Raw genomic sequence first — 16,758 nt, forward strand, 5'->3', positions numbered from 1 at the left:
GTGCAGCCTGATCCCTCCCTGTGTCTGTTGGGTTTTGTAAAATTCTGTCCAGATGCCTCTCGTCGCCTGATTGCAATGGTGCTGGTCCTTGCCAGGTGCAGGGTAGCCATGTGTTGGGGTCGCAGACCGGCGCCTAAGTTTGATCATTGGCTGGAAGATGCCTCGAGGTGTCAGTCTTTGCTGTCGGAATTTTGGGATTTACTGCCGGCGAGGTCCCGTCCTATTGACATATGGGGACCCCTGGTGACATACCTTCACTCTCGAGCTCCTTCTAGTAATGCTGCCTCTCCCGCGCTCCCCGCCGGCGTTCCGCCCGCGGCAGCCGCCGGTATTGGTCAGTGATTACTTCCCTTACTCTCCTTGCCTCCTTGGTGTGCTGTGATGCCCTTTACTGATGCTGCGGAATTATAACCCTTTTTGGGGAAGGGCTAACCGGGTAACTTTGCTGTTATAATAATTTCCCTCAGCATTTGTCTTTTGCAGGCGAGAATTTGTCATTTTAATCTCCTGTTATGATTTGGAACCTACTTCCTCAACTCATAGGATTAATTACCAATTAAAGAAATATAATTAATTTTTAAAAACTCATAAAACACGAATCACGATATTTCCAATTCTATATTTGTGTTAATCGACATTTCAACATGATATTCTGTCTCAGCACCCCTTAGGGCTACCTAGGGCCTACCTTAAGGGTGAGCTATGTGTAATGAAAGGGGAGTTTAAGGCTTGGTGGCAGTAAACTGCGCTTGAAGGGTCTGCAGTGCCAGACCGGAGGCAGGTTTGAAAGGCTACGTCTGTGGGTGACACAAGCAGTGCTGCAGACCCACTAGTAGCATTTAATTTACAGGCCCTGGGTACTTGGTATGCCACTTTACAAAGGACTATCAAGAAAATTAAATATGCCAGACAGATGTAAGCCAATCATAACTTGTTTATGGGAGAAAGCACATGCATGTTAGCAGTGACTATTGCCCAGAGTTCTAAAGCCAATCAAAAGACGGTCAGAAAAATAGAACATCCTGGTGATCTAGTGAGTTCTGGCGCTGAATATAGCTGCACTGTCGTAGAATTAACATGAGAGCAGGGGTGTCGATTGTGAAAGGAAAAAGTATCAGATCTAGATGGGAGCAGGAGACAAAGGGAATTCCAACAAGTATGTATTCTCAAAGAGAATGCACGTCCTCCAGCATGAGATATACAGAAGAGCGGACCAATCAAGCAGCGTGTCTGTGATGACCTGGAGCAGACCAATCAAGCAGTGTGTCTGTGATGACCTGGAGCAGACCAATCAAGCAGTGTGTCTGTGATGACCTGGAGCAGACCAATCAAGCAGCGTGTCTGTGATGAGCTGGAGCAGACCAATCAAGCAGCGTGTCTGTGATGAGCTGGAGCAGACCAATCAAGCAGTGTGTCTGTGATGACCTGAGAGTGGTCACACAAACTTGCTATGCAGATAAAGTGGGCCCAACAAAGTGTCCTCATGCATTCTCTTCTTGACAGGCAGCTAATGAAGGCAGGAAAGATACTTGCCAACGTTGGCCTAGTCGAAGGCAGCTGCAGTATTTATACAATTTACAACCAGGACACTAGATACCCAGGGAGCCCTCAACCGGGCACATTGCTGCAGTCTAAGCAGGAAGAGCTGGCAGCCTGGAAGCCACTGTCCTACCTCATGCAGAAGGTTATGCCAGGATCCTTTTCAGGCTCCTCGTCGGACCACGTTCAGGTGTCCACAGAGTGGGTAGACTCGGGTCCTGGGCCACAACCGCGGCTGTCTGTAGAGGTTCTTTTCCGAGGGTGTCCTGGGATCTCCCAAACTATGGATTTTTATGCGGTTCACATGGGAAACTCGAACTAGAACAGATTTGGGAGTTTTGGGTCCCACTTCCGATCTCATTTTCCAGGCGGGGATGTGGATCATTTTGGGGTTGTTAGTTTTCAGAGGTTGTTTTCTGGCTGCAGTGCAGACGCCGTTGGCGGCTAGATGGTGACTCCCACAGCAGGTAGTAATGAAGCTGGCTCCAAGCAGGAGTGTCCAGAAGATGGACACAATGAAGAGTGATATCTCTGCACCTTGTGGCCATCAGTCTTCAGGAAACAACATAAGTGCAGGCCCTGCCGATAGATGTCCCCCCTTTAACAACAGACAACTGCTGACCCCCCTCGCTCTCACCAGTGCTCAGGAATGATGAACCATCGCCCCTTGAAACGAGGGTCTCACTCATTTCCAAGGGTAGCTCCATTGTGATCCTCCCTCACTATAGTATCTGGGTTTCCACCCTCCAACCACAGCCACAGGAATATAGTCAATGCACAGTCAGGGAATGCTGTATCCACCCTCCGTCGCGAGCCGTGTTAAACCGAAGGCCATCCAGAAAGGAGACCTCACTGTGCACAGAATCTGGTTTGCATTGCCCCTTTCATTTTGAAATCTTTGACCCTACTAGTCTCACTGGAAAGTATCATCCTTTTTGTTAGCATCACGAGTTACACAAACAAGAAATGTGCTCTCACACACATGTCACTGCACCAGGGAACACTGGTCCTGGCTCTCCGCTCCTCCCGGCATCGTTCCACTGACTGCTTGTTCTGTGAGGTGCCGCTTTTGACTCTCATATTATGTCATTTCTTTCAGAATCTGGATCTAGAAAAGGAGCAATCTCTTCAAGTCTCAGAGAATGAAGTGTCTGTGGATGTGCTGCAGCCACCAGGATGCCCACTGCCTGCTGAGGTAAGTTTGGACTGAGATTGTGAGGATTGTGCGTTTGGCTGCGATGCCACTACATGTGAGGGTCAAGTTACGTGCTGTGTGTCAAACGGAAGGTATTTGTAAGAAAAACAGAATCATATTTGCAGTGAGCAATTGCCCACTTCAAGGAATATTCACAGCTCTTGTCAAGATGAACCCACAAAGTCACTGAATGAACCTGAGCGCGGCCCCCTGTTGGGCCCCCTGTTGGGCCCCCTGTTGGACCCCCAGTTGGACCCCCTGTTGGGCCCCCTGTTGGACCCCCAGTTGGACCCTCTGTTGGGCCCCCTGTTGGACCCCCTGTTGGACCCCCTGTTGGACCCCCTGTTGGGCCCCCTGTTGGACCCCTGTTGGGCTCCCTGTAGAAACACGGAGTTCAATTCAATAAACAAAAAGACACCAACATAACAAAAATCCAATAAGGGTAACCAGAGATAGAATTGTTAAAAGGTTTAGATAAACAGAGCACCAAAACGCACCAAGTGCCAAGGATAGTCTGTGGAAGTGGGAGTCGGGACCTATGTGTGATTTGAGACCCGCCACGATGGAACCCTGGTTGGATGCAACAAGTGGTGTGGCCATGGTAAAAGGCTGGAAGTCCAAACTTTTGTTTTTAAAAACTCTTTTGATTAAAAACGTGCTCAATAGACAGGACATTCAGGAAATAATTACATGAGATTACCATATTACCTTTTCTGTGTCTTCGATGTTACATACTTCTGTACAGTGGGTATTAATACAAGTCACGACAGTCCCTACGCTATTTCTTTATAAACCTCTATAGGTCTGCCAAGCTCCCCATATCTTCTCCCATTTCCTCGTATATCTTTTCTTCTGCTTGCCAGCACCAATCCAAATCATATTTTAACTCCCATATTGTTGGGATATCAGTTGCCCCCATATCCTAGCAACATTCCGCTTTGCGACTCCCATTGCCAGCCACTGCCGTGTGTGTCTCGGCCAGTCTTCTTCACATTGATCATGAGTACACACCATTTTGACGCCATTGGTAGCTCTACCCCCGTAACTAACACTAATACTTCTCCCACTTTCTGCAAGAATTCTTGTAGCTTTGGGCAGTCCCATAACAAGTGACAGAAGGTTCCCTCCAAGCCACACCCTTTCTGGCACTGTGCGTTTTCACTCCGCCCCATTCTATGCAACACTGTCCTGGGATAGTATACCCTGTGAAGGATTTTCAATTGAATCAACCGGAATTTTGCCCTTATCGCCACTTCTCTTGGGCCCCGCAATGCCTCCATCCACTAAAGGACTGGGTTTTTCTAAGACCCAGCGGTGCCAGGGAACAACACCTGAAACCTTCGTGGGTTACCTGTTCTGGCGTACCAAACACAGAGACACGGGACACTTCCAGCGGCGTCAGAGATCAGCGTTTATTTTACTGCAGGGATACAGAGGTCACAAGAAGTACACAGCGTGTAGGTTCTCGGAGACTGCTTCAATTTGCAAAAAGTGGATCGCTCCTTTTATACACGTTTTTCCATAGCCCAATACAGTGAACAAAGATTACAACTCAGTTCCCACAATAAACTTCAAAAGGGTCGCGTTCATGTTTCAGGAGGCCGGAACATGATTACCACGGTATTGCCAATTCCCAACTGTAAAAGCATATCTTCTCTGCAATAAAACACACTCCATCCTGATCGTAAACACATTAGGAGAAGGGACAAAAACAGATGCAAAGAAAGAACAAGGATGCACAACAGGTTAAAGAAGAGTGTTAGGAGTAATAAAGGAAACTTGATAACGGGATCAGAGACACCGTGTCTAATGTATGCATGGCTGAAACAATAGACCAGCACGGCAAGATGAGCCTCGAGCGGGGCCATCTGCCTTCGTCGTGTCGTTTCCCTCATCATAAAAGTCATACTCAAAGGAACACGTGTCTTCTCGTGTAAGCTTGAGAGTCCCAGGGTCACGAAGCGGACAAAAGTCTGTTCGCTGGCTACTTGAGGGCAAGAAACAAAATGGATGCCGTATCTAAAATGGAACCCAAGGGTTCAGATGAATAAACCCAAAAATAAGACGAACAATACGTGGTTGCGTAGCGAAACTGCGTACACCCACTATACTCGTCATTTGCGGTTCGTAGATACCCAACTCATCCATATTCGTCACCACTCATAAGTGTCGTTCCGTCCCACACGGAACCTCACCACTCATCATCTTCCAATGAGCCAGGTTGCTCTTAGCTGACCTAATCTGTCGGGGGCGTTGTTAATTATTGGTTTTATAAAGCAAGGAAATTGCTTTTTCGTGTAGTGGCTCAGTCAGTATTATGTCTTCTAAAGGGGAAGCCTCTTCCAGTATCTTCCCTTCAGTGAGATAGTTTCTTACGGCATGCCCCAGTTGCAAATACCATAAGCATTCCCACTCTTCCCATCCCATATTCAGCCTGCAGGGTCACAAATGTGATGAAGGCCTGACCTCTTCAGATATCACCTAGGGTCGCAAGGCCCGATAGTTCCCTCTTAGCGTATCCAAGTAATTCGCTCACCTTTTCAGGTCGAGCCCCGTGCAGCGCATGCGCTGCTCTAGGAGATGACCTTTAGAAATCAGTCAGCTCTTTTCAAGCACTCGTGCTTGTGCTGGTATCCACCTTGCGGGAGCGAGCAGCGGTGCGCAGCGGCCATCTGTTTTCAATTAGCGTGGCCGCGCGTGCTTGTTTCTTATTTTCCTCCTCGCTGCTCAGTTCTACTTTCGGCAGTTTCTAGCTTCTTGTCATTATGGCGAGGGCAATAAAAGCTGTGACCATCCCTACTTGTTACCAGATCACAGAGACTGCTATTATCGCTTCGCTGATGCCACTGGCAGTCTCCACAGTCCCTGCAGCGCCCCTTGCTGTGCTTTTTATGGCGGATCCTCCACTTGTTTAATGTGGTCACAGAGTTGGACTTTTCTTCCTCGTCCTCTTTTTTTAGATGCTCATACTTAACGACGTACTCAAGGAAAAACGCGCGCCAAAGATCACATGTATGTCTGGCCTGAGCTGAGAATTAACCTCACCCTTCCGTGTCAAACGTATTGCCTTGGACGCTTCGCCCAGTCAGTCTAGGTACCCCACTCCCCCAAAAAAAGGTCGCTTGTTGAAGGCTTAGTTCAAGGTCTATAGGTGAAACATATGTCTACTAGGCGCTATGACGCCCCCCCCCCCCCGCTCTAATGCAAGATGATAGGAAGAGAGCCATGCTAGTAAGTCATGGTAGGCCCCCACCTTTTCTTGCACCAAGTGCCTAGAGGCCATCATTTCGTACTGTTGTGTTATGTGCTCCCCTGTCCAGAGCTAATGGTACGTACATCTTCCAATTGCTGATTTCCTGAGGTTTTGGTGCTGAGACAGGGCCTAGTGGGGAGAGGGACTGATTAGCTAGTATGATAACTCAGTGGGTTGAGGCACATGTTGCTAATCCAAGCATGTCCCAATGGTCACAGATTTAGCCTCTGCCAGAGACGGTTGTTAGCGCACAATAGCGACACTTCCAGTGACAGCGCTTCAGTAATAAAATGGAGTTTAAACCCTTTATTGAACTGTTACTGAGAGCGTTCCATGCAGCCGGTCGCAGAGGTTCCATAAGTCCGTGCAACTTCACAACAAGGAGACGTACCGCGATTCGTTTCCTTTGCACGGATGCACCATATATGATAACAGCTTATGCTCGGGCCATGATTCTGGGAGACACCGCCCGACAACGAACCGCAGCTGAGCTCAGAGGTGATGCTTCCGTGGAATGCGGTGTGCAGAAAAAATCCTCCGGCGACGACGGTTTCTATCATCAACCTTCTTTTCTACTAGTACAGGGGCCGCGCGCGCTCGTGCTCGCGCAGGTTACCCATCTTCTGTATACACAACTGTGCACGTTTAGGTCCAAAGTCCAATGTTAACAACTCTTAACCCTTACAGGACTTTGCAAGGGATCATTTGTAGAAGAGATCGGAATTAATTCCTTAAAATTCGCAGAAAATAGCTCTTTTGGAGATGCGCAGGAATCCTTTAACTGTACAGCACCCCTTTAAAAAGTGGGGAGAGTTTGTTTTTTAACTGTACATGATGTGTACGTGTGCATTTGTTATTTGAAAGTGAACAACATAATTCAGAAAATGTTTTGCATTTACTTAAACGGCTGTCAGTCATATTTGCTCTTTCTTGCTTGATACCCGGAGAACAAAGTACTAAAGGCACAGGTCTGGAAAATAAAATGCAAGTCCCTCCAACGATAAGTGCAGTCTGGGAGTGGTCCACGGTTGTCACGCACAGCTGTGTCGTGCTACGTCATATAACCAGGGCTCCTCTCTCTGAATAAAGAAACCGACGTGGCCCGATGAGACTTCCCACGGAAGCTGTTTTGCTGTTAATCCAGGGGTTCTGATGAACCAGAAACACTAAAAGGTGATTTAAAACACAAAGTACCCCACGATTACATTTCCAGCACATACTCGAAACTCAAGCGGCAGTCCAGTGTAAAAAGTGCATTTTTGAGTTTAGATTAAAAGAAGTGAAAATAATGAAAAGAAAACAACCTCAAAAGCCCTGTAACTACTATGATAAAAACATAATACGTATGGACTATAGTCCAGGCGAAATAAAATGTCCCTGTGATATTTGCGGTGCTAATAAAATTTTGATAGCGCACAGGTTGCTTCAAGTGTAGCATCGCAGCGCCTTTTGACAGTCTGGGATACTATTTTCCAAACTGTCATCGGGTTTTTTGGGGAGTGAGGTCAGAATAGTGAACATGATGACGTCAGCACGTGTTATGGTTTGGAACTACTGAGGTGTACATTTGCTGTGCTAGCTTGGTCACTGGCGTCTTTCCGCTTTCTGCTTTTCCGTCCATTCTGGGCTAGAAACTCGAGATAAAGCGGAGGAGGTTCTGAAGATGCAGAGAGGCCCACTCCACGCCCCCCCTTGGCCCCAAAACAGCATTTGTGTTTCTTCAGGACTACAAGTACTGTCTGTAAGTAGCCAATAGAAACATGCACCACGAGTCACGTCTCCCTATCAAACTGCTTGTGTTGTGTGGTGCTTACACAAGCTGATGAGAACAAGCATTGACATAGCCAATAGTTCTCGCCTTTGGGACCTTATAAGTGTTTAGTTATTGTTTGCAGAGTTTTATATAGCGCGAGCTTACCCCAAATCCAATCAGGTATCAGAGCGCTTTACATGGCACCAGTTACGTTACATGAGGACACACATTAATTTTTTTTTTGTTTTTTGTTAGGCACGGGGATATTAAGGGATTTGCCCAGAATCACAGGATGTTTAGCGTCGTTACCGAGACTCGAACACAGTTCCCCCAGGTCTGAGGTCGAGCGCCCTAACCGTTATGCCAACTCCTCTCCCCTAGTTATCCAGCACAGTATCCTTGGTGCAACACCATCAACTGTTGCATGGCTAAACACGTATAAGGTCCCAAAGGTGAGACCTATTGGCTATGCCAATGCTTGTTTAACCTGGTACTACCCCACAGTGGGGTCATTCCTGTAAGCTTTCCTTCCCAAACCAGAATTTTGTGGCAGCTCACCAGACCAACGCTACTGTCTGGGTACGCTGTGGCAAGCTCTTTGTCAGTTGCTTAGTGTATAGCAGTGATCAGGGACCTCCCTTGCTCGTGGCTAGTCTGTCTACTTTATATGCTGGTTCAGACCTTTCCTCGAACATCCATCCATTGACTGTTACTAATTGAGCTCTCCAATAGTAGCTTTGAATGTCCGGGATTGCTAATCCTCCATCAAAGACCCCTTTCTGTAATTTGCGTAGCACTGTCCTCAGTGCACCACTGCCCCACAGCAAAGACCGCAACTCAGCCTCTACTCTTTGAAAGAATAATGGAGGTGCCACATACGGTGTATTTTGCAGTGCGCATTATAACCGGCGGAGGGCTATCATCTTAAATAACGCTGCCCGCCTCATCAAAATGAGCGGCAAAGTCTGCCAGTGTCTGTCGTCTGTTGCGAGTCTAACTGTGCCCTAAGGTTATGACTAAATACCTCTTGCGGGTTCCGAGTTAAATAGATTTCTAAATATGGGAAGCCTCTCTTCTCAATCAGCAGCACACATCTCGATATTAGCTCTGGGGTGCTCCCAGCCAATGGGAAAAGTAGGGATTTACTCCAATTGATTTGATACCTGGAATACGTCCTGTAAATGCGGAACATCTGCAGTATTCTGTCGATTGACTGCTGTGCTTTCCGAACATACAGCAGGATATCGTCTGCATACAGAGAGATACGTTCTTCCCACTCCTCCCCAATCGGGATCCCCCAAATCAGGGGGTCCTGGCATACCCACACTGCTCTAAGTCCAGGGCAAATAAAAGTGGGGGAGAGTGGGCATCCTTGCCTCGTACCCTTCTGGAGGGGGAATACCCGAGACACCGTGGTGTTGACTTGTACTCTAGCCAGTAGTTGCTGATAAAGCAGCCTGACCCACCTCATGAACCCCGGTCCAAAACTTAACTTTTCTAATACTAAAAGAGGTAATTCCATTCCACACTGTCGAAGGCCATTCTGGCATCCAGGGACAGGGGCGCCATTTGTTTGTCATTAATTGCCTCTGTGAGGTGAAGGACCCTAAACCATCTGCGCAGGTTTAGTCTGGTTCCCCTATGGGGCAAAAACCCCGATTGATCCAGGTCAACAAGGGAGCAATCAGCTTGCCCAAGCACAAGGATAGAAGCTTCGCTAGGACCTTTACTTCATAGTTGAGCAAGGAGATTGGTCTATATGAACCGCAGTTAGAGGGTGGCTTACCCTTCTTAGGCATTACCGCTATTACGGTGGTTCTCTGATCTGAGGGGAACATACCATCCTCTCTAGCTTCCAACAGCATGTCCAGCAGAATGTCTGCCATTTCTTTCAACATACGTTTGTAGATTTCCACTGGGAGACCATTGGGCCTTACTGCCTTGCCTGACTGCAGAGAAAGAGATGCCGCTTTTATCTCTTCAAATCGTTAATTCACCCTCTAACATCGTTTTATCTTCCTCTGAAAATTGTGGCAATGCAATATCCTGTTGGAAATCTATACAGTCTTGCTCTGTTTTCAAAGAAGTGGAAGCATATATAACCTCATAATACGCTATGGATTTATCCACCACGTCTTTCCCTGTGATATATCTATGGCATTCTTCATCTACCAATCCGGGAACCCACCTACCATTTGCCCTCCTCCTATCTAACCAGGCTAGTAGCTTATTCGCTTTGTCTCCAGCATCGTAAAGTCTATTCTGCGTGGCCAGCGCTTGGATCCTTGCCCTATCTTCTCGCAGTTCTCGTAGTTTCTTTTGACGGAGCCTCAACCGATGTTGTTCATCTTTCAACTCCTCACTATGTCAGTCACTCGGGATTCCAGCCATATTATGTCATCCTCAAGGGCTTGACACTAGAGCAATTTTTCTTTCTTTTCTATGCCTATTCGTGCTTTGGTCTTAACTCGGAGCACTGTTTTGAAGGCCTCCCAGAGAGTCACTTTAGATTCTACTGATCCCACATTTTGAGCAAAAAATTGTTCTGCTCCCTTCCTCGTATCTTCCTAAAAATCATGGTCTTTAAAGTACTAGGGGTCTATCTGTGGAGGCAATGTGAAGTCTTTCCTTAGGCCAATGAGTCCCACCTCCACCGGAAAGTGGTCGGACACCCCACGTGCTCTATGAGTTGCACCTATAAATTTCCCCAACCCAGTGAGTTGCGTTATCATGTAATACAGTCTTGAAAGGCTCCCACTAGCTGCCAACAAATGAGTGTATTGTTTCTCAGTTGGGTGTTGGTGCCTCCATATGTCGCCCAGTCCCATAGCTCTTGAGAATCCCCCCCAATGGGACAACCTTTCTCCCTGACGCTGCCTTCCTAGCCACATTCATCTCTGCGGATATAATATCATTCATATCGCCCCTTAGGATTAAACATGCCTCCGAGAGCTCCAGCAACAGGGAACCCAGCGTCTCCAATGTGGTGGCCTGTAGTCCCAGCAGGGCATAAATGGAGCATACGTTTACCGTCCTTTCTTCCCAGGATTCACTAACCACTACATAATGTCCCAGTGTGTCAGCCCAAGTCTTCCCATGAATAAATGGGAGTGTCCTTCTAACAAGCACCCCTACTCCCCTGGATCCAGAAGTGTACCCCGCATGTGCCAATAGGGTATAGCCAAATCTATTCAGAGCCCTACATTGATTACCTTTTAAGTGCATCTCTTGTAAGAGAACAATATCGGGTAAGTGTCGTTTGACATATTGTAAGACCGCTGAACGCTTTAGCTTGCCATTAAGTCCATTCACATTCCAGGACCACACTCCCAAGCTTGTCGTTGGTGTCTTGTGCTCTGCGTTATTATGTGAAGTCTCTGCATATTGCGTCCGGGCTGCCTGGTGTTTTGGGATCATTGGATTTCATTGTTTGCTTGTTTGATGCCAGCCCTCTCTCTCTTGTGTTCTCCCAAAGCCTGTAACTTAGTCCATTGAGCCTTTGTATCAACTAACAACTGGTCCCCCCACTTCAGCCCACCCTGCTACCCTGCTAATAGAGTTGTGCAGACCACAACTTTCCAGCCCGCAGAGTGTGTGTCACCCCAAAACTTGCATCAAACAACTATAACTGATGGTGTCTCGGCCGCTCCAATGTGTGTATATCACAGAGGGTATCCAAAACCGAAAACACACCTTTGAGGTAGAACCTTGTTAACTAAGTCACTTTTAAGTCCCCTTGCTGAGTCTACGACAATTAATTAGCTCCTCATATCTATCATATTTTACAGCAGTGTCAATGTCTATAGCAAGGTCTCCTCTCACCCTCTATTATGCTATAGCTCTCTCAGCCCTGGCCCACTTTTACCTTATTTCAGAGTATACCTCCTACTCTGAGTCTTTCCCACTTATTCTGGGAGCCGGTTCTGTCATCTCTTCTCTATCTTGCGGTTCCTGTTGTGGCATGTGGTCCTCTTGATCTTTTCATCCTTGTCAGCGATTCCTGCCTTTGCCTCTTTCTCGATTTATAGGTTGCCAACCCTCAAGCCACCCCCAGGCATCTTCTGGGGTTGTGAAATGCCATGTCTTGCCCTTTGCTATCACTCGCAGTTTTGCCGGGAATAACATCATCAGTTTAAGCTTGCGGTCTCTCAGTTCCCGTTTCACCGCTTCAAAACTTCTTCTTTGATGTTGTACCTACAGCGTGAATTATGGGAAAAAAACGGATCTGGGCGTTTTCACATCAACCATCTTCCATTGATCTAGCAGCCTGGAGAGTTGCATCCTAGATTTTGGCGACAATTGTCATTGAGGTTTGGGTGGCGGTATCGATGCACGGTGTGCCCTTTTGGAAGAATTTGGAAAGTCTCTTGGGATTTAGTACCTTCACTATAAAGTCTTCCAGAAAGAGTTCAGCACTGGGACCTTCTGCCCCTTCCGGAACTCCCACCACCCTGATGTTATTTCTCCTCGCCCTTCCTTCCTGGTCCTCGAGTCTCACCGCCATATCAGTGGCCTGTTTCTGAGTGACTGAGCTTCTCGGCACTTGGTTGTGGATTGGAGCTGTGATATGTTTGGCTCAGTGGTCGTGACTTTGTCCGAGAGTTTCTGTAGGTCTGCCATAATCAGGTTCGTTTCAATCTTTACCGCATCGATTTTGGGCTCTAATACTCCTTTCAAGTCTTGAATAGCTGCCATAATTGCTCCAAGTGAAGATTCCACAGTTTCTTCAGCCTGTGATGTCACTGCACTTTTAGGGACTGCATAGTTGTCCATTTTGTTGGACTGGGGAGCTCCCACACTTCTAGGATTTCCCATTCCGTTCCCGGATGAGCTGTAACGTATCAGTCTCACCCAGTTGCTGCACCGCTCAGTCTTGTGGTTCCTCCCGTTTAACACTACGTCTGATATTTGACCAAGGTCTCTCAAGTGCAGAGTGGGGGGCCAGAAAACACCACCAGTTACCTCTGTTGTCCTGAACTCCTACTTCCAATCACTCCTTTGTGTTTCTTATTGCCTCTACAGGACGCTTACTTCCTTGATCCTGCCACTCTTGTTATCCCTGTCTTGTTGGCTTTGCTTTATGCCAGTCTTCTCTCTATTGTATACAGCCTTTCACATGCACCTTTTCTGTCAGGCACGTGCTCACTCCTCACCGGTCGCTCTTTCAGGTCAGCTGAGGCTTGCAGTCACCCCCAGCACGACCTCGCTTTTGTACACTGGCCTCTTGTAAGCCTGTCTCACAGTCTGGGGCCTATCACTCTACTGCACTTCAATAGTATTTCTGAGCGCTGTCCCCCTTGGGGCGTAGTTAATTAGCTGTTTGTCCCGATGTTAGCTCACTATGGGAGATGGCGCCGGGCCCCCGCATGAGGCTCGCGGTATTTGTTTCGCCCTCTCGCTGTTTCATGGACCCTCTGGAACAATTTATCCCCTCTGCACCCTGGTATTATGACGGGGCTGGGCGCAGTGTTTCCTTACTGACACCTTCTCTGGCTCTTGACCACCGCGCCACGCTCCCCTTCTGTGGGTGTTGGCTGCATGACTCATGCAGCCCTTTCACTCACGGTTCCTGGGCCTTGTCAACACTTGCTACCCTCTTCCGCTCTCTGGTACTGTTTCGGGGAGTTCGGGCGCGGCGCCTCCTTACCGCGTTTCTCCCCCATCCGTTGTATCCGCTCTGTGTTCTGCTAGTGCGCTGCCTGCCTTCAGGGGCCTTCCGGAGCTCAGAGCGGCCTGGCTCCCTCCGCGTTGTCTCTCTACGGGTCTCGCTGGGCTCTCTCTTGTTTCGCTTCGAGAGTTGTGTCGCGCATACTCTGCATTTTGATTTTAGGGGACAGATGCTGAATGGCTCTTTGGGTTCTGTTTCTCGTTTAGCGGAGCTCTGCTAGAACGCCGCCATTTCCTCTCGCGCCCAAGCCACGCCCCAAAACGTTTTGAAGTGCCAACGCAGAAATATCACTTTGCTGAAGAAAAATCCTCTTTGAGCGGGGTGCTGCTGAAATCGTTGCCGTTGCTGTGGATCTGAAGGCCAGATACTTGAAGCAGGTTGCTCCCTATAGCTATAGAGCTTTGGTAGTTTCTTGCTGAAAACACAGATTGGGACTTTTTCCCTTTTTCTGAGGTGCTGAGAGCCTTGAGCGGAACAAAGCTGGAGTTCAGTTTGAGGCCGTGGCACTGCTGGCCGGGTACTTGAAGCAGGTTGGTCCCTATAGGTATAGAGCTTTGGCAGTTTCTAGTTGTGCCCCTACTCTGCCTCCAGTAGTTTGTAGTTGTGCCCCTACTCTGACGTTTGTTAGTAGTTGTGCCCCTACTCTGCCATCAGTGGTTTGTAGCCGTGCCCCTACTCTGCTACCAGTAGTTTGTAGTTGTGCTCTACTGCTGCTGCCAGTAGTTTGTAGTTTTGCCCCTAGTCAACCACCAGTGGTTTGTAGCCATGCCCCTACTCTGCTACCGGTAGTTTGTAGTTGTGCTCTACTGCTGCTGCCAGTAGTTTGTAGTTTTGCCCCTAGTCAACCGTCAGTGGGTTGTAGTAATGCCCTACTCCAGCTGCCAGTGGTTTGTAGTTGTGCTCCTACTCCTGCCATTGGTGGTTTGCAGTTGTGCCCTACTCCTGCCATCAGTAGCTTGTAGTTGTGCCCCTACTCCTTACGCCAATGGTTTGTATTTGTGACCTACTCCTGCTTCCAGTGGCTTGTAGTTGTGCCCCTACTTTGTCTCCAGTGGTTTGTAGTTGTGCCCCTACTCCACTGCTAGTAGTTTGTAATTGTGCCCTACTCTACCGCCAGTGATTTGTAGTTATGCTCCACTCTGACCCCAGTTGTTTATAGTAGTGCCCCTACTCTGACGCCTGTTAGTAATTGTGCCCTACTGCGCCACCAGTGGTATGTAGTTGTGCCCTACTATACCGACAGTGGATTGTAGTTATGCTCTACTCCAGATGCCAGTGGTTTTAGTTGTGCCCTACTCCAGCCATCTGTGGTTTCTACTTGTACCCTACTCCTGCTAAATGAAGTGGTTTGTAGTTGTGCCCCATTCTACTGCCAGTGGTTTGTAGTTGTGCCCCTACTCTGCTGCCAGTAGTTTGTAATGGTGCCCTACTCTACTGCCAACAGTTTGTAGTTAAGCCCTACTCTGCCGCCGGATGTTTATAGTTGTGCCCCTACTCTGACACCTGTTAGTAGTTGTGTCCTACTGCGCCACCAGTGGTATGTAGTTGTGCCCTACTCTGCCACCAGTGGTTTGTAGCCGTACCCTACTCTACCGCCAGTGGATTCTAGTTATGCTCTACTCCAGATGCCAGTGCTTTTTAGTTGTGCCCCACTCCTGCCACCAGTGGTTTCTACTTGTACCCTACTCCTGCCAAATGTGGTTTGTAGTTGTGCCCCATTCTACTGCTAGAGGTTTGTAGTTATGCCCTACTCGATACGCCAGTGGTTTGTAGTTGCGCCCTACTCCTGCCGCCAGTGGTTTCTAGTTGCGCCCCTACTCCTTCCAATTGTAGTTTGTAGTTTGTGGGACGCGCGCTTGCCTTAGGTACAGGCGCTGATTTCTGCTATCTAGACTAATGTTTTTAAGATTTACTAAATTGTTTTTAAATTGCACTAAAACTGAGAGCTTTATATATTTTCTTGCTTACTGACCGCTGCTTACTGTTCCTTGGACTCCCGTAGTTCAGTCCGCTAACTCCCCGGTCCACCACGGGTTTTCCCGTTTGTTGTGGAGGGAGTGAAGGCGGTACAGTCTTCTTTCGGGTTAGAGGACAGGGGCGGGACGACTTCTGCCTCAGTACTTAGAGGGCTCATGAGCGCGACGCGAATTGGACCCCGGGCTTTGCCTTAGGTACGGGCGCTGATTGCTGCTATCTAGACTAATGTTTTTAAGATTTACTCAGTTGTGGCTAAAGCAGAATTTACAAAGAATAACATCTTGGCAGCACAAAATAATCCTAAACTCCTTTTTAAGGTGGTACAGGATTTGTCGGGTGCAGCACTTCAACCAGAACCCCCCAAACTATCGGTAACCCAATGTAACCAGCTGGCGAAATATTTCAATGATAAAATCGCAAAAATTTACACTGACCTTAGGACTAGTGAATAACAGAGCTCTGTACCCACGCTCACAACTTCCAGTGATGTTAATGAGCTGGCAGAATCATCCGGGAATCTACTCACCAGTTGGCAACGGCTAGATCCAACATCCTTTTTGGAGATTTTAAAGAGCACTAAGTCAGGTTCCCCGATGGATCCTATTCCGGTAGGCATTCTAAAACCACTGGATTCACGCATATTAGACAAAATAAGGGAATTACTTAATGCCTCATTGGAGGTAGCAGCGATACCGGACTCATGAAACCACGCCATGGTCCTACCATTACTGAAGAAAGCTAATGGGGACCCAGAAGTTTTCTCTAACTTTCGCCCTGTCTCACTATTACCGGCTTTTTCCAAAATATTGGAAAAACACGCGAATAGCCAATTGTCGGAATTTGTCAATGCCAACAATCTTTTGCACCCATCTCAATCCGGGTTCAGAGTAGGTTACTCAACAGAATCTACACTCCTGGGAGTGACAGAAACGATTCGCCAGAGACTGGATGGGGGCGGCACGGTGGCACTTATATTACTGGATTTGAGTGCCGCCTTTGACACCATCTCATGCAACCCTTGTCCAGACTCTAGAATCTAAGGGTGTGGGTGGTTCCGCTCTGAAATGGCTAGTGAGTTTTTTATCTAATCGTTCCTTTCAGGTCTTCTCTAAGAATAACAACTCTAGCACTTTGATCTCCCCTTATGGAGTACCTCAGGGGTCTATCTTAAGTCTGCTGCTTTTTAATATATATATAAGTCCTTTGGCAACAATAGCAGAGGAAGCCTGACTTACTATATTTTCCTACGCAGATGACACCCAGCTTGTCTTCTCTGTATCAGCAGTTGACAAGACTGAGGTGTCGCCCCTTCTTGATGGACTCCAGAGGATTGAGAATTGGATGCACTCCAATAAACTGAAGCTCAACGGCGG

The 16,758-nt window shown here is 47.8% G+C and overlaps 1 protein-coding gene across 1 annotated transcript in view; it reads left to right on the top strand.

The window, feature by feature from the left end:
* Positions 1 to 16,758, top strand: part of TTC6 (tetratricopeptide repeat domain 6) — a 1,112,931-nt gene that overhangs the window by 120,697 nt on the left and 975,476 nt on the right. The window contains exon 3 of the mRNA XM_085627931.1: positions 2,639 to 2,734. Within this exon, the coding sequence (XP_085484057.1) occupies positions 2,639 to 2,734 (96 nt within the window). The remainder of the gene's footprint in view (positions 1 to 2,638; positions 2,735 to 16,758) is intronic.

This window comes from Triturus cristatus, chromosome 9 (genome assembly GCF_964204655.1).
Source record: "Triturus cristatus chromosome 9, aTriCri1.1, whole genome shotgun sequence".
Lineage (NCBI taxonomy): Eukaryota > Metazoa > Chordata > Amphibia > Caudata > Salamandridae > Triturus > Triturus cristatus.